Source organism: Anas acuta, chromosome 1 (assembly GCF_963932015.1).
Source record: "Anas acuta chromosome 1, bAnaAcu1.1, whole genome shotgun sequence".
Lineage (NCBI taxonomy): Eukaryota > Metazoa > Chordata > Aves > Anseriformes > Anatidae > Anas > Anas acuta.
The window spans coordinates 158,526,070-158,547,176 of NC_088979.1; the positions used below are offsets into that span (position 1 = coordinate 158,526,070).

General features: G+C 49.3%; 1 protein-coding gene across 2 annotated transcripts in view; it reads right to left on the bottom strand.

The window, feature by feature from the left end:
- Positions 1–1,027: 1,027 nt before the first annotated feature.
- NTN4 (netrin 4) overlaps positions 1,028–21,107 on the bottom strand; it is a 36,533-nt gene continuing 16,453 nt past the window's right edge. The window contains exons 4-10 of one of the 2 annotated variants that reach the window (XM_068668687.1): positions 14,195–14,321; positions 13,598–13,786; positions 9,694–9,910; positions 8,970–9,085; positions 8,028–8,096; positions 6,324–6,494; positions 1,028–2,673 (exon numbers count right to left, since the gene is read on the bottom strand). In XM_068668687.1, coding sequence (XP_068524788.1) covers positions 2,537–2,673; positions 6,324–6,494; positions 8,028–8,096; positions 8,970–9,085; positions 9,694–9,910; positions 13,598–13,786; positions 14,195–14,321 — 1,026 coding nt within the window. In that variant the 3' untranslated portion in view covers positions 1,028–2,536. The remainder of the gene's footprint in view (positions 2,674–6,323; positions 6,495–8,027; positions 8,097–8,969; positions 9,086–9,693; positions 9,911–13,597; positions 13,787–14,194; positions 14,322–21,107) is intronic. The other variant, XM_068668693.1, reaches the window with a different exon arrangement.

Sequence of the window (21,107 nt, forward strand, 5' to 3'; positions counted from 1 at the left end):
GCCTTCTCTGAAGAGCTTATGGGTGAACACACCAGAAAGAGCAAAGAGGTCTCCTCTGTGTATCTTGGGAAAATGTAGGTTTGGTCATATCTGAACACGCTGGGTGGGCTGGATTTGGCAACCTGGTCTGGTGGGAGGTGTCCTGCCCATGGCAGGGGGGTTAGAACCAGGTGGTCTTTGAGGTTCTTTCCAACCCAAGCCATTCTATGATTCTCCATGGATCTATTTATTCTATGATAAACTCACTCAGTTGCAAAGATTTATGTCCAAATGTGCTTTTCTGTCTGGGAAGGGTTTGCCTGGCCACCTTGCTACTGTGAGGTGATCTCACATGAACGGATGCAACTACTGATGTTGGGTTGCTTTCCTGCTTTGCAGATGGCTTAACTCTGTGCTTCACTGCAGGTACAGTCAGTTGTACTGTTGTGACTTCAGACTGCATGACAAACTTCACACCACAGGGCATGGGAGCTGAGACTGCACCCAGCTCAGTCAGCTTCAGAGTCTACATCCAGAAGTCAAGGTCCCTAACAGCACCACCAAGAGCCTCTACCTCCTCGCTGCTCATTTCTGGTACTTAATTTCACTCTGCAGTGCCCTTGAACACATTTTGCCACAGTGTTTGCTTCCTACAGTTGTTTTTTTTTTTTTCCTTTATAGTTTCAAATATTTCAAATGTAGGCAGCGAGCCTGGTTTCATCTGTCCTTGACTTGGTGTTTATTGGTTACTGCTCTGCAGATCAGCCACCAGGTTTGTACGGATGCAAGGATCCAGACAGCATTGAAAATATTTAGGTAGCAATTCCCCCTCTTCTGAGAAGAGCCTATGACTAAGACTCCTCAAAGAGACCTGAAGCTAGCTTTCTGTAAGCCATCCAAGTGACTTGGCTTTTTATCATATGGCAAATGTTACCCCCCAGGGAGGAAAATATGCCCCACAGCAGCTTCTTTTCACACTTAGCTGTGCTCTTCAGTAGCATGAAGACCACAATGCCAGCAGTATAAGCAGGAGCAGGAGACCAAGATGTTGAAATCATAATATATTTATTACATAGATGAGATATAAAAACAAATTACCAAAATAGTATCATTTTTTTTTTGTGAGTCCACAGGACCTTGAAAGAAAAATACATACGTAAAGCAGATTGGTAGACTTGTAGCTTTTATGATGTTTTAAGTCTGCCTTTTCTTTCCTCTCATACTCCAGAACAAAATACACTCTATGCAAGGTGGTTTAAAGATGCTTTACAGAAAGGATATACTTTAGTGCTGAAAACTGCAGTAAACTGTGCTATATTCCATACTGGTGTTAATGAGGAAGTATAATGGCCATATATATTGCAAACAATAACAAAGAAGAAAACAAATCAAACATTCAGTTTTAAATACTAACATAAAAATAAAATAAACTCCAGGCCCATCGTGAATCACTGGGTAGGGATATGTGAATGGGAGTCCTTTCCATTCTCCGGATCCACTCCTTCTCCTGCAGGCAGAGTTTCCTCCTCTGGCAATTGCATTTTTATTCCAAAGTCTCTTCTTTTCGTACTGCTTGCCAAGTCTTGCTGGAGTCCTGCCCATGGAGTCCGAGCGCTGGTCTGAAGCTGGGACTTCAGTGCAAATGCTTACTATCTTTCAGACTGCACCCTGGGATGCTGTGAGCGGCCCGTGCCAGGCTGGCTGTTCCCTTTATGCCGTCAACGCTGTCCAGCTGGGGCGTCTTCAGGAGTGCTTCTGTTTCAAGAAGGTTTTCTCAAGTGCCACCTTCAGCCTCTTCGTTCCCCAACACAATCCGGCCTTCCACACCGTGAAGTGGCAGGTAGTAAAGTGCTTTATACTATGAAATATTTACAAGGGGCTGGGTTCATATTTTAACACTTCAAGGACAAGTGCTCAGAGACGCCGTTCCCTGCGGAGCCGGCTCTTCTCCGCAGCGAAGGCAGAGAGCCAGCACCCACCCTGCATCACACGTGCACGAGGGCAGAGGAATTCACACCACCTGGCAGGTCTGCCCGCACGAGCACAAGCAGGGGGTTGAGCCCCTGCAGCCTCCAGCGGGATGGCGAGGTGAGGAGCAGGCAGCATCCAGCCCTCTGCCACGGGCGCCTGCTGCCAGCCCTGCCCGCCCTGCAGCTGCCTCTGGGAGTGACTCCAGATCCATGCTGGTGGCACTGGCAGCACTTCCCAGCTGCAGATCATGGGCAGGCTTTCCCCCTGGCAGGTGGAAAACTAGGTCGGGGTGATGGGTGGCTTCGTGGGTGTTGCTCTGGCGCTGCCCTGGAGCCAGACCAGAGGCCCCCCTCCCTTCTGTTTCCCTCAAAGAGCCAGGCTCAGGGAGCGCCTGACAAGGAAGCTACAGGCGAGTGAATGGGCATTGACCAGGAAGGGTTAAATTAGACAGTGCCTACAAATCATAACGCCTCGCTACGCGTTTTGGCACTATTTTCTTACGTTCCAGTTTTCATCCTAGAGATCTTCCCTCTGTGAAGGCTTTTGCATTTTGTGCATGAAGAAATGCCCTAGGGGTTGTGCACATCTAGTTGCAGTCTCTCTTCAAAATCTCCAGGACCTTTCTTCCAAGAGCTGACTTCCACTGGTGGACAAAGCTTTTCATGTTGACGATGAGCCTGCCCGTCCGCACATCCTCGTGTCCTGCCACCAGGTACTCCAAGCCTGCAAACCAGCAAAGTGGTCAGGGACTGCACGGCACTGTGCTCGTGAGGGCTATAATTGTGGTAAACAGCCTGAACTATCTAGTCCTGAGTAAAAAAGCACTTATACAGAGAAATATTGGCATTTATGACTTTCAACTATGTCTGCATACCTACACCTCCATCTGTATCTATGCAAAAATGATCCCAGAGGCGCAGCTGTCACAGAGATGCTATAAGCAATCTTTGATTGTGCTGGCTTCTAAATATAAATTGAATTTGAAGTCTTGGGGCTGGCAGGACAAGTTTCTGTACCTTGTTTACAAACTGATGCTGCACTCATTTGGCAGCCACCTGCCTCAGGCCTCCCATAATACCTGGAAATTGGTCAGCTGAGCTCATTCCAGCAGTGACTGTGCAGGATGGCCCCATGCTTGTGTACTGCTCAAAATCCTCCTGATGCTGTGGGGTAAATGAAACATAGAGGGGAGAAAAACTTTCCTTTCAACCTCCTTGTAAAAGTGCATTGCATTTTCTCAGAAATGACATTCCCAGTGATTTCCACAGTGGTTGTTTGGAGCATTCATGTGCCTGCGTATATATGAGTGGCACGCGAGCATCCTCCCTGTACCCTGGCACTGCCAGGATGTCATGCACCAGCCCAGTTTTCCAGCTGGATGCTGGTGGGAGGGTGGAAAGGTGCTCCTGGCTCTGGGGCATGGCTCACGGGGCACTTGGAGCCACGCAGAGGTTGCCTGGGGGGAGGACGGGGTGAGGCTGCCCCGGGGCAGGTGGGGGCCCAGGGCCCTTCCAGTCTCCCAGCTCCAGCCCGGCCACAGCAGGCAGTCAGCTCGTGTTTTCTTGGGTTTTTGTTTTGCTGCTCATAAGGGAACGCTGTGGCAAGGGGGACAGTGTCCTCTATTTAAAGGTCAAGCATGTTTTCTTTAATTCAATACAATTTGTTATCTACTCCATCTGAGCTTCTGGGCACACACATCCTCTCTTCTGCCAAGTAAACACAGGATATGTGCCTGGCAGGAATAGCCATTGTGAGACCTTCATTTTGGCCATGTCAATCCTTCTGCTGTAAACATCACTTTTCAAGGGCTCCTAAATCTACTCTCTTGAGACAAAAATGTGGCACATGCTCTCCAAGAGAAAGCTAATATTGCTTTGGCTGCTGATTCTCTTTCTGTAGGAAGATACAGCCCCCTAGATCATCAATTTGGCTTTACAGAAGTGTAAAACCAAAACAAAACGAACTACTGAGATGCTACAAGCCAGCTCTAGAGGCTGTCAGCTTTGCCTGTGTTGCTAGCAGGGAGTTCTCTGCTTGTGCATGTGTGTGTGGCAGAGCTGAGATTCGGACAGGCTCCTGCTCCCCGTAGACAGCCAAGATGTTGGCATCTTTCTCTGTCCTCCCAAAAACCCAGCCTGCCCTGGTGAGCCTGTGTGCAAAGGAAGGTGTGCCAGTGTGGGGAACACCCTCTCTCGGGAACCTCAGCACATTTATGATCTGGAAACAGGCTGTGGAGATCTGATAAATGCAGGGAGGTTTTATTTTGTGTCAGAACATTTAAGAGCCTACCCTCCATTTGGTATCACATCAGCACTGTGAAACACAACAAAAATTTGTTTTTCTTTCTTCTGCTTTTATATAGTTTTTAAAATCTCCTCTATGTTTTTAGGAGATGTGATCTTCATTACAGCTGTATGTCAGGAAATTGCTTTATGTTAGCTTGGATTTTTATCCTGCTGGTGGTGGTGGTTTACTCATCTGGAGGTCACAAGCTCTACTCCGAGAGAGGGTTAAGTCTGCTAATATAGTATTGCCAACCACCCAGAAATGAATGTGGTAGCTAAAGAAAATCATGAGATTGTAAAAAAAATATTTGGATCCCCCCCCCCCTTTTTTTTTTTTCATTTTGAAGTGATTAATTGATTGATTGATTGATTCTTTAAGGTGAAATCAGCTGATGTTTTCAAGTTTCCCACCAGGACCAAGAGATATTCTGAACTCCAGCAGCTGCATTTCAAGAAAACATCAAGCTTTGTGAGGTAAGTCATGAGAGCTGGCAACACTGCAAATACAGGAACGGGCTCCCTGTTTGGGACGGGACCAAAGCAGCACGCACCGCTGCCCTGAACCAGCTGCTGCGACTCCTTCTGCAGCTGGCCGAAACTGGCTCCTCTGCAGCACCACGGGGAGAGGCTGGGCTGCTAAAATGTAATGGCTTGCAGTGGAGAGAGCTCAGAAGCCTAAAATATCATGGAGGTGATGGTCGTGTGGCGTGGCAGCGATGTTGTGAGTGGACAGGAAAGGGATAGCTCCTGATGTGTCAGACACCTAAAGACAGTCGCAGCCCCACTCCTCTGCTGATGTCTAAGCAGCAGCAATCTTAATGGACTGTGTGTTCGCTGCCCTTTTTTTCTGCTAGGGGAAATCAGGGAAGCTCCCCGAAGCTTACAGACTCACAAAGCTAGGTGTCAGGTGTGGGGCTGCCCCATGCAGTCGGTGTCTGAAAGCTTATGTTGCTTTCCTCCAGGTTTGTATTAAGGCAGATTATGCACCTGGGCTTTCTGGCTTGTGTTTGCATTGCATACAGAAAATTAAAACATCTGTATCTATTTCATTACAGATTTATGGTGTTTTACCACTGCCCAAAGTCTTGCTGTGCTTAAACAGTGAAGTCCTGCCTCATGCTGCTGATCCATCTGACCCTTGCACCTGACCAACTGCAGCCGTGCTATCAGGGCAGGCTGCCTTCAAAGCCGAATACTCCGGTGGACATGAAAGAAGACTGCAAATGCCTCATCAATGAGTAACCTTTCTGTATGACACAGCCTTGCAGACAGCACCGTCCCCTTAAGGAAGCTCCTAATGCTGCACATATAGAAGAAATCTCAGTACTGAAGTCAACGCTTTGATCAGTGATTGCCAGGCAATGTATCTAGAGAAAGAAAGTCTCCTTTATCTGAGTTTGTAACTCTTGGTTTATCTTGGAGTTGTAAAGAAAGCTGTGTCAACTGTATCTTGGTTTTGCTCTGTTGAAGAAAACCCTGACTATGCATTTCCCCTCCTAATGGGACTACCTGCACAGTTTAACCAGAACTGATTATACTTCATTTCAGTGAAAGATGAGAAAAAACTATGCAGCCAAAGCTTCCCTTGCACTGCATAAGAGAGGCTCTTATGAGAGCCATAAGAGAGGCTCTGAACCTTGCAGATGCTAAGTAATGTTAGTTTGAAGGAGACATTTTCCCTTGAGATTAGACTCTATCTTCAGTACAATATAATGACACAGATTAGATTTAAATGTGCTTTTATGGATTCCAATTAGCATTAGTTTTGGAAAGATCTGACATACAGTCATGGTGCAACATCCATCTACCTCCCTGTGGGAACACACTGAGACTGGTACAGCTGTAATGCTGTTACTACGCTCCAGGAAGAGCAATTGTACTTGCAAAAGTCTGCAGAATGAACCAAGGTTTTCTCTACAAAATTGAAATTTGACAGAGATTGCTGTTGGAATCCAAATGATTTAGAAGCCAATACTTTAATGAGCACTGGGTTGCAGTTTTAAACTCATTGGCATGAGGGGACTGAGGACTGAGGATGAAATCTGTGTGAATACGGTGGGGATGTATTTCTTGGGGATTCAAACCTACCAGGATTGAGGATTGGACAAGTGCAGCCTCTGTTAGTCCAGGACTCAGGGTAGAGTGTCCTCTTGCCTCGCAAGATCTTCAGCTTTGTAGATTTCAAGACTTTCTTGATCTTCACATTGACTTCAGCATGAGAGCCCTTGTCATGCGCTGACAAGATCTTAGTCTTTATCACTGAGAAGATAGGAATTAAATACAGCAATATATAAATAATTTACAGTGGTCTTTTTTGTGTCTAGTGCAGGTCTGGGTGAAATGGTGAGACAAATGACTGTGCTACACTGGTGTTAGCCAGATGCTCCTTGCTGGGGAGCACAGCTGCAGGGGGAATGCCCTTGTCCCCACACCTGTGGGCAGGGACACCACCAGATGGTCTGGCCACGGCCCCTGGACTTGCCACGCAGGCAGTGGGAGAGGCCCCATGACCTCATTTTCAAAACTTGTGAGGGTCAAGTGGTGGAGGCTCAGGGCCCAGGTTCCACACATCAGCCAGCCCTGGACCACACTGATGCCTCCAGAGGTGCTTTATTCAGCACTGCATGTTATGAACCACGGGGAAACCTTTCCTCTGACGGTATGGCCTCCTGAAACTCGTGATGAGCCCCATAACTCATCTGTCTCTCCAGCTGAGCTGACACCTTTGCATGTTGAGTGATGAAAGGGTGGGAAGCCTGAGTGCACTTTAGATAAGATTTATGAACTTGGGTTTTTCGTGCCTTTTTTTCATTTCTTATCTTTTGCAAGATTAAACACAGTCACTATCGCAGCCAGGAAGCAAAGCAAAGCAAAATCAGATTTTTTCTAATATCACTAAGCCAGAGCTATATTTCAACAACTCGCGGCCCCTTGAACTTCTCTTTGTGGGCTGCTCCACAGCCTGCAGAGGTGTGGATTATCTCCCTGCACATTTTCAACTTTACTGCAAGACAAAACAGGTGCAAGAAACCTCTGGAAGGCTTTGACGGGAGGGAGTGCTGCACAAAGCATTCCTTGCTCTGCAGCAGTATGAGGGAGGTGGTTCGCTGGCACAGACCAGAGAGGTCTTGGGGAATAAAGTGCCTCCTCTCATTCATTCAGATCCAATGTGCAATGCCCACATCACCACGCTGCATCAGCTGAGCTCTGCCAACAGGGTGAAGCTCCCAGTGGCTGCCAGAGCTGTCTTCGCTGTGTGTTGTCTTCTGTGGTGATCCCTGTCTCTCCTTCCATTCAGTGTAAGTCAGATTTAGTGATTCTAGACCACATGTGGGGCACCTGGTCTATAGAGAGATTTTAGGTGACTCATTTTTTGTAGCAGTTCTCAGGGCCCTTCCAGCTCTTGCCTTCCCGTGATTTCAGCACAAGGGTACTTTGGTAGCAAGAGGGGCACCTAGCAGCAAGATGCTTCACCCAGCTTGACTAGGCACCATGGGATCTATATTCCGTGGGAAGTACAAAGATCTGTCCTTAGACTAAGTAGCCCACGGGTCTGCTGGGCTGACACGCTCCATTGCTGAGTGCATGCAGAGGTGTTTGGGGACATAGGCGCTTGGGACACTGCCTCCCTTATCCCCTGTACAGTGATTGAATGTCAGGCTGTGTCTGTGTGCTGGAGTTTGCTCTTAGGGGATGCTGCTCCCCTCTCCAGAGAGAGGCTTGGTCCAATACCATATACCAATACTTCTGTAGGACCTCCCTGAAGGCCCCCAGCACCTCACCACAACTCACCGTAGGTGTACTTCATCCCACAGAAGACCTTGGGGTTGCCCAAAACTTGTTCTTTACACTCGCATTTACCTGTGGGAAGAAAGCAAAGTGAACGTCTGTGAATCATGCCTCCCAGCAGGGAGCTTCACAGGGGTCAGGAGCAGGTAGGAGACCTTTGCCACCACCAGTGGTGAGTTATGTGGGCCTGGTTGGGGAGAAAAGGAGGTGTTGGAGATGGCTGCTGTGATGGGCAGGATCATGGTCCCAGCCCCCCTGCTACAGAAGGGGCTTGGCCACACCACAAGGACCTGCCAAGGGTTTTTCATGAGGTCCACAAGCCCCTGCAAAAAGCCCTGTTTTCAGATCCAGGCTGAACACACAGCCTTAGTCCAAGGGCAATCATTCCTTGTTTACAATTTGAAGAGAAGGGAAACAAAGGCCTTATTATGTGGCCTCAGGATGCAAATAACATGCATGTCTTTCCCTGTGGTATTTTCCACACTGTAATGTACCAGACACGATTCTAGAAGGAAACGTCGCAGAGGTTAAGGCAGATTAATGACTTCCGTGCTCTTAGAACAAAGAATAACACGATATACTTATTTATGCTCCAAATTAAGTTGCCCGGACAAATGATGGAGCTCTCTCCTCAATTAACTCAATTATGGTATCTGTAAGATTTTATCGTGCCGCTCTGTGCAAACGCAGGCAATTACACCTGCCTGCCTGGTTGTTTCGCAGGAGGCCGAGGCCGTCAGCAGCCACCAGGCCATGGCACCGCCTCGTCCAGCCCGGTGGGGCAGGGGGCAGGAGCCTCCCCAGCTGGATCTGCAGCCGAATACCAGGCAAGGGCGACTCGCTCCCTCAGCACAACCCATGCCAGAGCAGGGCCTAGCGGGACACTGGGCACAGCTGGCTGCTGGCAGTGGGATGTGGCGGGGGCACATGGGGCCCTGGTCCTACCGGAGTGCCGCAGCGCCGAGAAGCCCTGCTCGTCCTCCCAGCCCCAGGCGGGCTCGCTCTCGTTGAACGCCGGTGGGAAGGGAAGAGCTTCCTGCTGCCAGCTGGGGTCTGCGCTGCTGGGGGAAAGCAGAGGGTCAGCCAGCCGTCCTCCTGCCGCTGGCAGAAAGCAGTGTAACTAACAGCCCGTGCCGCTCCGCCACACGCCTTGGTGGTGGTAAATGCACACAAGTGAAAGGGGTGACCGAGGGTTGTCAGCCTGGGCCATTAACCCAGTTTTGGTTTAAAATCTGCTACAGGAACTTCTGTGCTCTAAATATCACTGGTATGGTAGAAAAGCATGCTATGAGATCCAGACAGTGGGCTATCATCCAAACATGCTGCCTGCTGGAAATCAGAGCTCAACCACCCAGCACAGTCGATGCAAACTGAGCTGCAACAGCAACTATATCGAGCCTTTGGTCTCCACATGCTCAGGTCTCCCCGAAGCTCACGGAGAGGAAAAAACTGTGAAGGGTATGGAGAGCACCCACTACATTCACACCAGCACCAAGCGCCAGCAACACCACCGCAGCAGTGCCCACCGCCCAGAAGAACCACGGCATCAATGCCCCTTCTACCCCAAACCCCAGACAGCTCCAGATGTGGTTATTTCACAGTTATTTCACACATGAGAGCCAGGCAGGAGCCTGCCCTGTGCTGGGGGACAGCCAGGACCCCCACTCACCTGCCGCTGTGGCAGTCGCCGGTGTGCGGGTGGCAGCTGCGGGCGCAGTCGCAGGGCCGGCAGCCGTCGGCGCCGAAGCCCCAGTACCCGGGCAGGCAGCGGTCGCAGCGGGGCCCTGCCACACCGGGCTTGCAGGGGCAGTCGCCGGTACTGGGGTCACAGAAGGTGCGGGGACCCAGGGGCAGCGCGGCCGATCCCAGCGGGTGGCAGGAGCAGGCTGTGGGGACATGGCAGGGGGAGTCAGTCATGGAGTACCGGCAGCTCTCTGGCTGCCAGGAGGTTAGGAAACCCATGCCCAACAGTCATTTTAATTAAAGTCTGATTTTCTTTAAAAGCCATCATTTCAAAATATTAAAGGAAAAAGGATGAGGACACTGGGAGCCCAAAGACGAGCTTTTCTGCATGCTCTGAGGCATGGGGCATGGGTCTGCAGAGCATGTGTGAGCAGCTTCTCCTCCAGAACAGTGCTCACTGCTCTCCTGCCCTCCCTGGCACCCTGAACACAGGGAGATGAACTGGGAGTACACTGGGATGTGCTGGAAGAAATGACCATGCTCACCAGTCAGAAATAATACCCTAAAATAGGTGGTTTGAAATTTTCCTTGCCTTTTTTTTTTTTTTTTTTTTTCAGCAGAAGCATAATTCATACCCATTGCAAAACTAGGGCTGTTTTCCCTTCTAGGATATTAGAAATATGATTATCAAAAATTCAAGCCCAACGCAGGGAGGCTCATGGCATTACCCTGCACCCAGGCTGGGTCTCTGACCACAGCACCCCGAGTCACCCCGGTCAGCCCCGTGTGTGACAGCAAAGAGCCCAGCTGGAAAAAACCCTCTCTGAGCAGGGGAGCAGCTGCTCAGAGCACACAAAGCATGGCCATGAAACCTACGGCATTACTTTGTGTTCATAAATCATTCAACTTTAGCAACCCAAAAGATGAAATAAAAATAAAGATCCCCTGTGGAATACTAGAATATTTTTGTCTAAATCTCTGTTTATATAAAAAAAATGGATTTCCTGAGGAAATTTCATTTGGAGGGAAAATTTTCACCAAATTCTAAAAATATTTTTATTTTGCAACTGTGAAAGCAATAAAACAGAAAGGCCACTGAGTGTGACATAACCCCTCTTTTTTTTTTTTTTTAAATCCTTACTGCTGTGCACATTTATCTAGTTTTGATCTGATGACAGGTCTGTGGTTTCAGGGCTCTGACATATCTGGAGTGCAGTTGCAAAATATTAAAGGATGAGTTAATATTGGCAGTCAACTTAGAGGAGACTGCGATTCCAAAATCTTTGCCAAAGTAATCCCCAACTTTTCCCCACCCTTTCCATTCCCAAACAAATATAATTATATAAAATTAAAAGATTAGAAAGCCTCTCTGCAAACTGCATAACTAGCTGCAGGCAGTGAACTCTGGTCCCTTTAATAGCATAGTTTTCAACAGCGCTCAGCTCGAGTCGCATACCTTTCTCCTGAAGTCTGTGAAGTTTCTTACACCTGACACATGTATCCAAATGCTCTATTTTCCTCCTAGATGCAGTGGGTATTTATGGCATTCCTCAGCCCCTCCGGGGGAAATACTGAGCCTTGACACTCTCCTGTCCCCACGCAGCCAGTGCTTGGAGAGAGGGAGCCCAGTCCTGTCTCGGTTGAGTTTCAGCTGAGTTTCACTCCCAGCCCTGTTAGTGTTTTTATGTGGCTTTTTATGTTTTAGGTGATGCTTTTTCATATACTTTTTATTTCCCTAATGGAAAATTTAATGTCAATGACAACATCATGGTGAGGAAAGAACATTAAATTTACAAAAGTCCTTATGAAAAATGCAGCCCTTATGGAAAATGCACCCACTGTTTGTGGGCTTTTGGTCCTGAAGACACTGAGAGGATGCACAGGCACAGAGCACGAGTGCCAGCACGAGGCTTGGGGACAGCACCCACATGCACACTGCTGGCACCCCTCCGGGCTGGGCACCGCTGGGCTGGGACTAGGGAAAACCTGCCACAAGCTCCACCTGGTTGCTTTCGTTTCCATTCCTAAGCAGCAGCAGCATTAAAACGGCACTTTCCCCCCCTGCAATACATGGTTGCATGTGGCACGAGACCTCCACGCCCATATAAACGGAAAGCTGCCCATCCCTACTCACCAACGGGGACTGAGAGGCGGTGAGAGGGATTCCAGAAGGGTGGATTTCACCCCCTGACTGCTGATACTGGTGTGGTTTCTTGAGCTGACAGCTTGCCTTTGGAAATGACAAATATTTACCCTCAAAAACCTACAGTTTAAAAGCAAAAATAAACTCGGCAGCTATAAAGGCTGATTTATTGTCTGTAATCATACTGTAGCTGAGGCTTAAAAATTCATGGGGGACATAAAGAAAAGGACCGATAGGTATGGCGGGGGGAAAGAGTCATCAGATTGCTCTTTTAAACAGCAGAACGTCTTGTTCTATCTGGTACACACCTACTCCTGAGCAAATATTATATATGCTCTTCGCCTACAAGAATCTTTAAAGTATCCTTAGAGATTATGGCTTAACAACTCCTTTATTTACTTTGACCTTGGTATTTTAAAATTTTCATCACGGCTCCGCGGTTGAGCAATAACAGGGGTTTGAGCCAGAAGCAAGTAAGCAACGCTGTGGCCTTCCCTGAAAGAATAACTGGGCATCTCCCTTGTCCCTTGTTATTGCAAACCACGGCACGGTCCTTGGAAATGTTCCAGCTGAGGGCTGTAATCAGTCATATAATTTAATTTAACAGTCATTAGTCATTCGCTGTTCAGCTGGAGCTACGGTACATAGCCCTAACCTGCTATAGGGCTTGGAAAACGTTGTGGTGGGAGAAAAAAAAAAACACAGCCTGGCCAGGGCAGCCCAAGGGGTGAGAGGGCTCGCGGGCAGCACCTGGCATGATCTGGGATAGCTGCAGCAGGACCCTCCTGGCAGCCCTAAATCAGCCAGTGGGAGCCCAGGAGGGAAACTGCAAAGGGTCTTAGGGAGGAGAACATCTGTGAGGGGTTCAGAAGCCCGGGGAGAAAAGATCTGTGTGTTTGTAGCAATATGATCTTTGAAGGGACAGCATGCAGATATTCCCTGCATTTTCATGGAAGCAGTTTGTGCTGGGGAAAGTTGCCTCCCTGAAATGCTTGAGTACTTTATGCTCTGTAAATTGTCAAAAAAAAAAAGATGTACTTGACAAAATCCCTCAAGCTTTGAGTGTAAGTGTAAGATTTAAATGTGTTTTTTACTAATGAGATTCCAAAATAAAAATACTTTGATTAAGTTCTGACAATAATTGCTGAGGGAAAGTTGCTGATGTTTCAGATAAGGAGACGTGGGACTTCAGTGTACACAAGTAGGTAAAGAGACTTGAAAAAGTGATGACATTCACTGTCTAAAAACCGAATTTGTGTACATAATACAGCAGTGAAATAATTATTTACACAAGTAATGAAGATGTGATTCCTTCTGCAACGCCCCTTCGCTTGTGTTCCCATGTCTCCCCCATACCCACCTGCTGCTGCGTGGGCGATGCTACTCGCCAGCTGCACCCCGTGTCTGGGGTCGCAGCACCACCGAACAAGGAGGCATGCAAACATGATGCAGCTCTTGCTCTCCAAAATTAGCAGGAGAGCCAATGAATCATCTTTCTTCCCTCTACCCCCAAGCTACAGGGATCCTCTGGAGAGATTTGTCAACAGCATCTGCAGACTTTTGTCCTGAAAACTTCTCCGTTGCTTTTTGCGGACATCATCAAAAAGGAATTCAGATCCTGAGAGCTCCCCATCCCTCACTGAAACAAGAAGGCTGCTCCAAGCGGGAGCAGGAGGATCTCAGGAGGATTCCTCTGATACCCTACTCAGCGGGAGCAAGTCACTAGACTGAGAGGTTGCTGACTTACGTTTGCAGGCGTCGGGGGCGGAGAAGGGCTTTCGCAGGTCCCGGTAGAAGCCCGGCTTGCAGCGCTGGCAGTGCTGCCCTGCCGTGTTGTGCTGACAGTTGTCGCAGACGCCGCCGCTGCGGTTGCCTGATGCCAGCCAGGCATCCATGTCAAAGTGGCAGGTGTCGGCATGCCCGTTACACTTGCACGCTGGGACGAAGCCAAAGGGAACAGGAAGGCTTGTTAAGGCAGTGAGGGAAGTTGGTTTGTGGAAGAGAGAGGCAAAAACCTGAACCAGGAACCTGTTGGAGTGCGGGTGGGACATATTGCACCCCCCGGCACCAGATGCTGCTGGTGGAAGTAAGGGCTGCGCTGCCACTGCCCTGGGGAACCGCAGCGAGGTGGGACTGCAGCCCAGCACCAGGAGGCCGTACCTCCCCAAAACGTGCCTGCCACAACGCTGGCTCCCTGTGGGCACCCACCCCACAAATGCATGGTGGCATGGGCTCTCCCCGTGCCCCTTCTCATCTGCTCTCTGGGAAACATGTAAGGAAGCACGGGAGGAAGCGTTTGGCTCCCGCAGAAGCTCAGGGACGCTGCTCCCGGCCGGGCACTTACACTGGCACTCCCTGGGGGCTCCGGTTTTGCCGTCGGCAGCCTGCCAAGGGCGGTCGTTGTAGAGCGGGGCACAGAGCTGGCAGTGCGGCCCCGCCGTGTTGTGCTTGCACATGCACTTCCCGTGGACCTGGGGGGGAAACAGAGCGAGGTCAGATCACCCGCGGCAGCGCTCGGCGCGTCCCTGGGCACCGGGAGGGGGTGAGCACAGAGCCTGTCCTGGCGCCCAGAGGCAGTTCTGCAGTTACACGTTCAGGTAGACTGGTACTTGTGGGTTTGCATGTCATCCTATCATGTAATCCTTTTTTCTTGTTGAGATCTAAAAGGATCACCAGCAGAGTTTCCAGCTGCAGTATGAATTTCCAGGAGAGATTAAAAGAAGCCAAGGTCCAAAGCGTCGTTGGGAAATACTGTCAAACCTTTCTCTTTTTCTCCCTCCCAGACAGTGAGACACCTATGCCATGCTGCAGCAGCAGCGCTCACCATCTCAATGCCAAGTACCAACACCAGCGAGCACAAGAAAAAAGAAATGAACCCCCCAGGAACATAGACACCTACTCGTCCTTGCGTTGCAAGGGAAGAACTGGAGACAGCACAAAGATGGTGAGGGACTATACTCAGATACCTTCACGACAGACAGGGAACTGACCAGCTAGTGAGCACAGTGCAAGGGGGTAATTAGAGACGAAAAGCCAGCGTAGCAAGCCGGGTGCCAGCTGCCCGGTCAGCCGCTGGCATTCATCACGCTGCTGGCAAAGGCAAAGAAAACAGGACGCAGCCAGAGGGCAGGAGCCGGCAGCCCCCAGACGTGACGGCACGGAGCCTGGGGCAGTGCTCCCAGCCTGCTGAACCCCGACCTGCCCCCAGCAGGGGTTTGCTTCTCGGTGCAGTTTCACTCAGAGCCCCTCTGCTGCCCGGTGCCTCGCCACCCGCTGCCCCTTCCTTCACCAGCTGCGGGGAAAGCCGCGGCCAGGGGGATTTAGCAAAGAGCTCCGCTTCTCCTGCCTAAGGGCAGAGCAGGGGACCTGGAGCACCCAGTGAACAACCCCTGCTTGCTGTGTAGGCGCACACCCATGCACGCCACACGTGCCCTTGGCTAATGATGACTTTGTGGCTGCTTTATTTTCATGAACAGATTTCAGCTCCCGTTGCAGGGGGGTCAGAAATAACCAGTGCAGATAACACTCCAAAACTGGCCTTGAAAGTCCTTGAAAGACTTTTCAGCAGCAAGGCAAATAGTGAAACCTCCTGAAAACCTTTCAAGTGGTCCTTTCCTGCCTTATTAAAATATCTGGATCACTGAAGCGGGGACAAGTAAAATGCAGCACAGTGACCAGACGGTATAAGCAACGCACAGATACAGACAGAATTTGACAGAATGCAAAAGTGTCTGAGCTAAAGTGGCAAATGCTAAGATAACACTGCTTTCTGTGCTATTTTGGCCTCACTGCAGATATCCATTGGTCTGTCTGGCTTATGCAAGTGAGGTCACCTATATGCTTCAATGTGTGATAACGTGTGAAAAGAATGAGAAACAAATAGAGAAAGGAAACAAAACTTATTTGCCGATGGAATATTTAACTCTCAAAGTGTGTCTCGTGCTTTCACATTTTCATTTTTGCTACCACTTCTGAACATCCTTCTTCAAACCCTCACTGCCCTGAATTACCACCCCCCCCCAAAAAAAAACAACAAAACCAAACACCTTCTCGCTCTTACACCTGCTTCAGGTAAAGCCCAAACCAACATTACAACCTACTTCACACACACTTCAAAAGCATCTAGCTGCATGGAAGCAGAAATCTGCTAAACCAGCATTGCCTGTGGTTAGTGCTACCCTGGCCGTGGTAGCCTGAAGTACATCTGTGGCCAGACAATTCCTCACCAGCGTGCCCTGCTGCTTGGGCAGAGGCACCTACCAGAGCTGGGACGTGCGTGATGAGGAGGGGAAGGCTCCTGAGGCTGCCAGAGGTTGCTGCTGTCAAACTCAGGTGGTCCCTTGGTGCTCTGGTGAGCGTGAGGCCAAAGCAAGAGAGGCATGGGAGAGAATGTGCAAATGTAAAAAATAATAATTAAAAAAAGACCAACAGTCTGTGGAGGGGTGCTTTATCCTGCCGCCGCAAGGGCGGTTTTATGGGCTCTGAGATGGTGCAAGCCGAGGCAGCCGGCCCTGAGAGAGCCAGCAGGGCCAAGCAGGGCATGATGCGCCTTGTAACGATGGCTTGTAATGCACTTGGGGGAGGGAAATGAGTGGTATGGGTGAAAAGCTTGAAAAGTAACCGGAGAGCCACTCAGGGCGAGCTGGGGGCTCTGTGAAGGACCCTGGGAGGTGAGGAGGGGAGGGGAGGGAAGCGGGCTCTCTAAGAACCTGTTTCTCACAGACACAGTTTAGTTAATACCTTTTTTCCCTATTCCTTTTTTTCCAGAAACGTAATGAAGTCAGACCTAAGTACTTCAAAAACCTTGCCTCAGGCTGATGTATTTATTCTCTTTCAATAGCATTATAATGATTACCCCCAAAACAGCTCTGCTTTAAAACCCTCTCCATCCTAGCTTTATCCCATTGAAAAAAAATCTCTTTTTTTCTTCTACATAATTCCAGCATGACAGAAAAGGTTTTTATGCATCGGAAACAACAAAAGAGCTGCATATTAGCAAGCCTTTTCTTGTAACCCATGGGCAGACAGGTATTTTTTTGAGTTTTCAAGCAATGTTGTGATGGCTAAGGGCAAAAGAAAGGAGGAGAAGAGGCAGCAGAAGGAAAAGAGAAATGGCAGCAGGTGAAAAACGGCCGAGGCTGTTTGCACCAGGTGAAAATTCTCGCTGGTAAGAGGTGTGTGAGTGCCTGATACCAGGTGAGGTGCCCTGAGCATCCCTGAGCCAGGGCTGAGAAAGCAGCCTGGCAGAGTGGTGCTGGCCTGGGGCACTTCTCTGGCATCTCAGCATCTCTCAGAAGGCAGGGTGTGAGCCACACGGGGGCTGCGGTGGAAAGAGCAGATTTTTCCCCCTTTTCACTCACCTCGATTTCCATGTAGCTGTAGGGCGTGCCCATTTGGGGTCATTACGGAGCACTGCTAAGTACACAAACACAATTCCCAGTGCGTCTCACCGCTCTAAGCATTCACACGGCTCTTGACTCATTTAAGCAGAAAATCCTTTTCATACCATTTTTCATTTTGTCATGGGGTCTTTACATCCCCGTTGGCTTTCACACTGCTTCCCTTCTTAGCCTGACAGCCCAGTCGCAGCGTCACTCATTAGAGGGCACAATGCAAACAGTGTTACAAAAGTTGACTTCTGTAAGATAAACGAGCGGCTGATTTCTATATACAAAGACAGTTGCTAGGGCATGCTTCCTTCCATAGCCTTTTGTTGCTGAATTATTACCTTCCAGCGCTTCCTTTCACACTGCAAACACACGGGCTTTTTGGTCGAATCTTATAAAACGCCTCCCCCCCTATTTATCGCCTTCCAAAATGTTGCACAGGGCGAAAGAGGTGCTGCGCTGAGGATAAAACACACCGAGTCACCTGTTATGGATGCATTTGTATCACGGGAACTCACGCCTTGCAGAGAGCCCAGCAGACACACACTAAAGACAAATTAACGTCCCAAAGGCCTGATAGTCTAAATAGGCTAAATAGCTGGGAGGGGCAACAGGTTTTAATAGACTTGCTTTCTTGGAACCCTTAAAAATGTATTGTAATTATCATTTTTTACTTTCTTGGAGAACGGGCACGATGTTAGCCTAGAGGAAAACCGTGCCATTCACGCCGAGTCCCTAACAATGGCTTTTAAACCGTGTTGCACTCAAGCCACTGTGCCAGTTTTAGAAACTGCCTGCTGGCTGCTGCCCGCCCGCAGGAAGGTATTGTCTCCCAGAGCACCAGACAACCAAATTTATGCATGAGAAAATTCTCATATCCCATCTCGCTCTTGTGAAAGAATACAAAGTTTGTTGTTCAGGGTGTGGGGGCTGTCTTTTTTTTTTTTTTTTAATTTTATTATTATTCCTTGTACAATAGGCTTCTGTCAGAGGCTCTGGGGAAGACCTTCAGCATCTTTTGATGTCAGTAACATGACAACAATTTACAGCAGCCACTGGGCTGGCCACGTGGGAAGGGAGAGAGATATTCCCACTGCCCAGCTATGCAGCAGGGCTCTCGCAGCCTTGGACTACTAAAGAAGGGTCTAAGCACATTTGCAACAGTACCAGCTTGGTACGGTAGCAGCACCACACCAAACTTCTTTGGGCACTCCTTAAGCGTGTTGAAGCTTCTTCTTCCCTAGGTTGTCGTTTCCCATTTCCTCTCTTCAGATCAAAGATGCATGCAGTATTGTGTAAAAGGGGTAAAAGCAGGTGGCTCCAGCAAGGGCACAGCCCTCTGAGACCGACAGCTCAGCCCAACCATGCGAACCACCTGGGTGCTGCAGGGCTTTGCAGTCAGGGAGGGCCAGGGAGTCTCTGAGGCAGATGAAGCCCTGCCCTCACCTTGAGACTGAACTGTGAAGCCCAGGTGAGGGACTTCTGCACTTGGTTTCCCCTCTATACAATACTACAGTGCAAGATCCTGCCTGTCTCCAAGCTGATCTCCTTTGCAACCCTTGCTGGAGTTGCAAGCAAGCCATTGGGATGCTTTAGCTGGTAAAGGGCCAAGGAGGCACTGAAATAACTCAGTGCACAGCTCCTGAGCTGGATGGATCAGCCCCAAACCCAGTTTTTTATTGGCTGCTGAATACGGTGGGATCTCCAGTGTCTGTGAATCCATTTCTCTACTCGCACTGCTGTTTCACCATGTAATTGTGCTCACACGCTAGTGCAACTACATTGCATGGTACGGTGTGAGGTGTGTTTGTTCATGCACTTTTTTTTCTTGGCATGCATTGGGCAGATGTTGGCAAGGTTTGGGTAGTGACCCTTTGAATAAACGATGTGGGAGGAGTGAGAAAGAAAAGGCAGAGTAGCCTTGACGTGAATTTTTTTTTTTTTCTTACAGCAACTGTCTGGAGTCTGTAATGCCCACTTTTTCTCTGACCTGACTCAGAGGGATCCCTGAGGAGCCTATCCCGCCCCGGTGGACAGAGCTGGACCTGCTTCTTCTGGGGTGAAACGAGCTGTTCTTCATCCACGGAGCCACCCTATTCGCATCCGCCCCCGCACCCAAGGATGTCCTAGGTCAGTATTATCTCATGGCCGAGCCAGACTTTTAGCCTCCCTTCAGCCATTCAGAACATTTTTTCTTCAGAACTGTCAGATTCCCAGCACACGATGGCCCAGCCACCGAGGAAAAATTCATACGATGGGAGGAATGCCGCAGCAGCGGGCCGGGATGAGGTCTCGAGCTGAGCGGGGCACCCTGGCCCTAAACTCACCCGGGCAGCAGCCAGCAGCATCCCCGCATCCCCGCATGGCTTTGTCAGACTCTATCACCCTCACTGCCGGGGCAGGTGGCCAAAATGCTTCAGGGTTCAGGAGACCTGGCAGCCATGCCTAGTGCTACCAGGATGCGGCGGCTTACAGCCCAGCAGAAACACAAATACACCACGTCCGGTTCTTCTGCTGGCCAAGCAGGCTCTGAAAACAAGCCTGCAGATAGGATTTTGCCTCTAGGCTAAGAACAAGTGGCGGGTTGAGAAAACTTGCACACACTTTTTTGGGGAAAAGTTTCTTTTTTTTTTTTTTTTTTTTTGAGAAGAAGAGGAATCATAAACTCTCATGAAATTTGATGCTGTTTGTCTAATTTAGGGGATGTCCTTCAGGAGTGCTCTGAAGCACAAGCACAAGAACCGAGCCAGATTTTGTATTCACATCAGGAAACGGTAATGTGTTTCCCAGCTTTTGCTGTCCCTGGTTTTACAGTGAAGGTTCTGCTAAAACCCCACGTAGATACAGTTACATACAGAAGACATCTCACGCCTGAATGACTGACCATAATTCTTCAGAACTGTCACTTATGTGACTGGCTTTTTCAGGTGAAATGCACAAAAACGCTCCGTCTCTGAAATCTTTCTCTCTTTTCAGAAATTTGACTTCTTCTAGCTAAGCAGCTGCGGATCCTGCAGTCTTTCTGCTCACACACATGCATGAACAAGTCTTGCTGCCCTCTTGGACACGACACAACCCCCTGCTCCCACCTCAGAGCAACGTGCTGGCCAGCCCCTGGCACGGCTGAGGCTTGGCCTCAGGCTTCCTGGTCTTACGGTATAAAAAGGGGCAACGGGAGAGGAAACACCTCAGCTCTCAAGGAGACACCTCAGCACACCCCAACCCTCTAGCAGAGCCCGTGTTGCAAAGCATGGGGCTAGGTCACCCTTAGGCTGCCCCGTGCCCCGTGGGCCATGCAGAGTAAGCTCTGAGGCACGGCAGAATGAGTCAGCCTGACTGCACACACGTCACTGTTGGGACTCTTGCCACATTTATAACTGGAGTTTACTTTCCCAGTCCCCTGGGGCTGGTGCAAGGGCTTGCTGCTATTTCTTGCTTTGTTTTTCAGCCCGATTCTGGCAGCGGCTCCTTCCCACAGCACCGCCTGCTACCTGTGCACTGTGATTTCCATGGGCTGTAGCTGTCCTGGAAGCGTATTTGGCTGCAGTCTCTGCTGTAACTCTCAGCGGTGCTCAGGGGCACACTCCCGTGCAATTGTATCACACTGAAATAATCCCAAGTAAACAGCTCCTTTCAAAGGCTTTCACTCAGGGAACATCTGGGAAAACCAGAGCAGCGCTACTTGAAACAGGCTTATCAATCATAGCGCTGCATGCTTTCAAATTTGTATATTTTCAAGATGTTGCAAGACTAGCTCTATTAGAAGGGAAACATGATGTCTGCTTCATGTTTGAGACCATAATTTAACTCAAATGAGAGTTCCCCGAAGAGCTGGAGAGATGCCAGACCTCCTTACCTCAAGTAATTGGC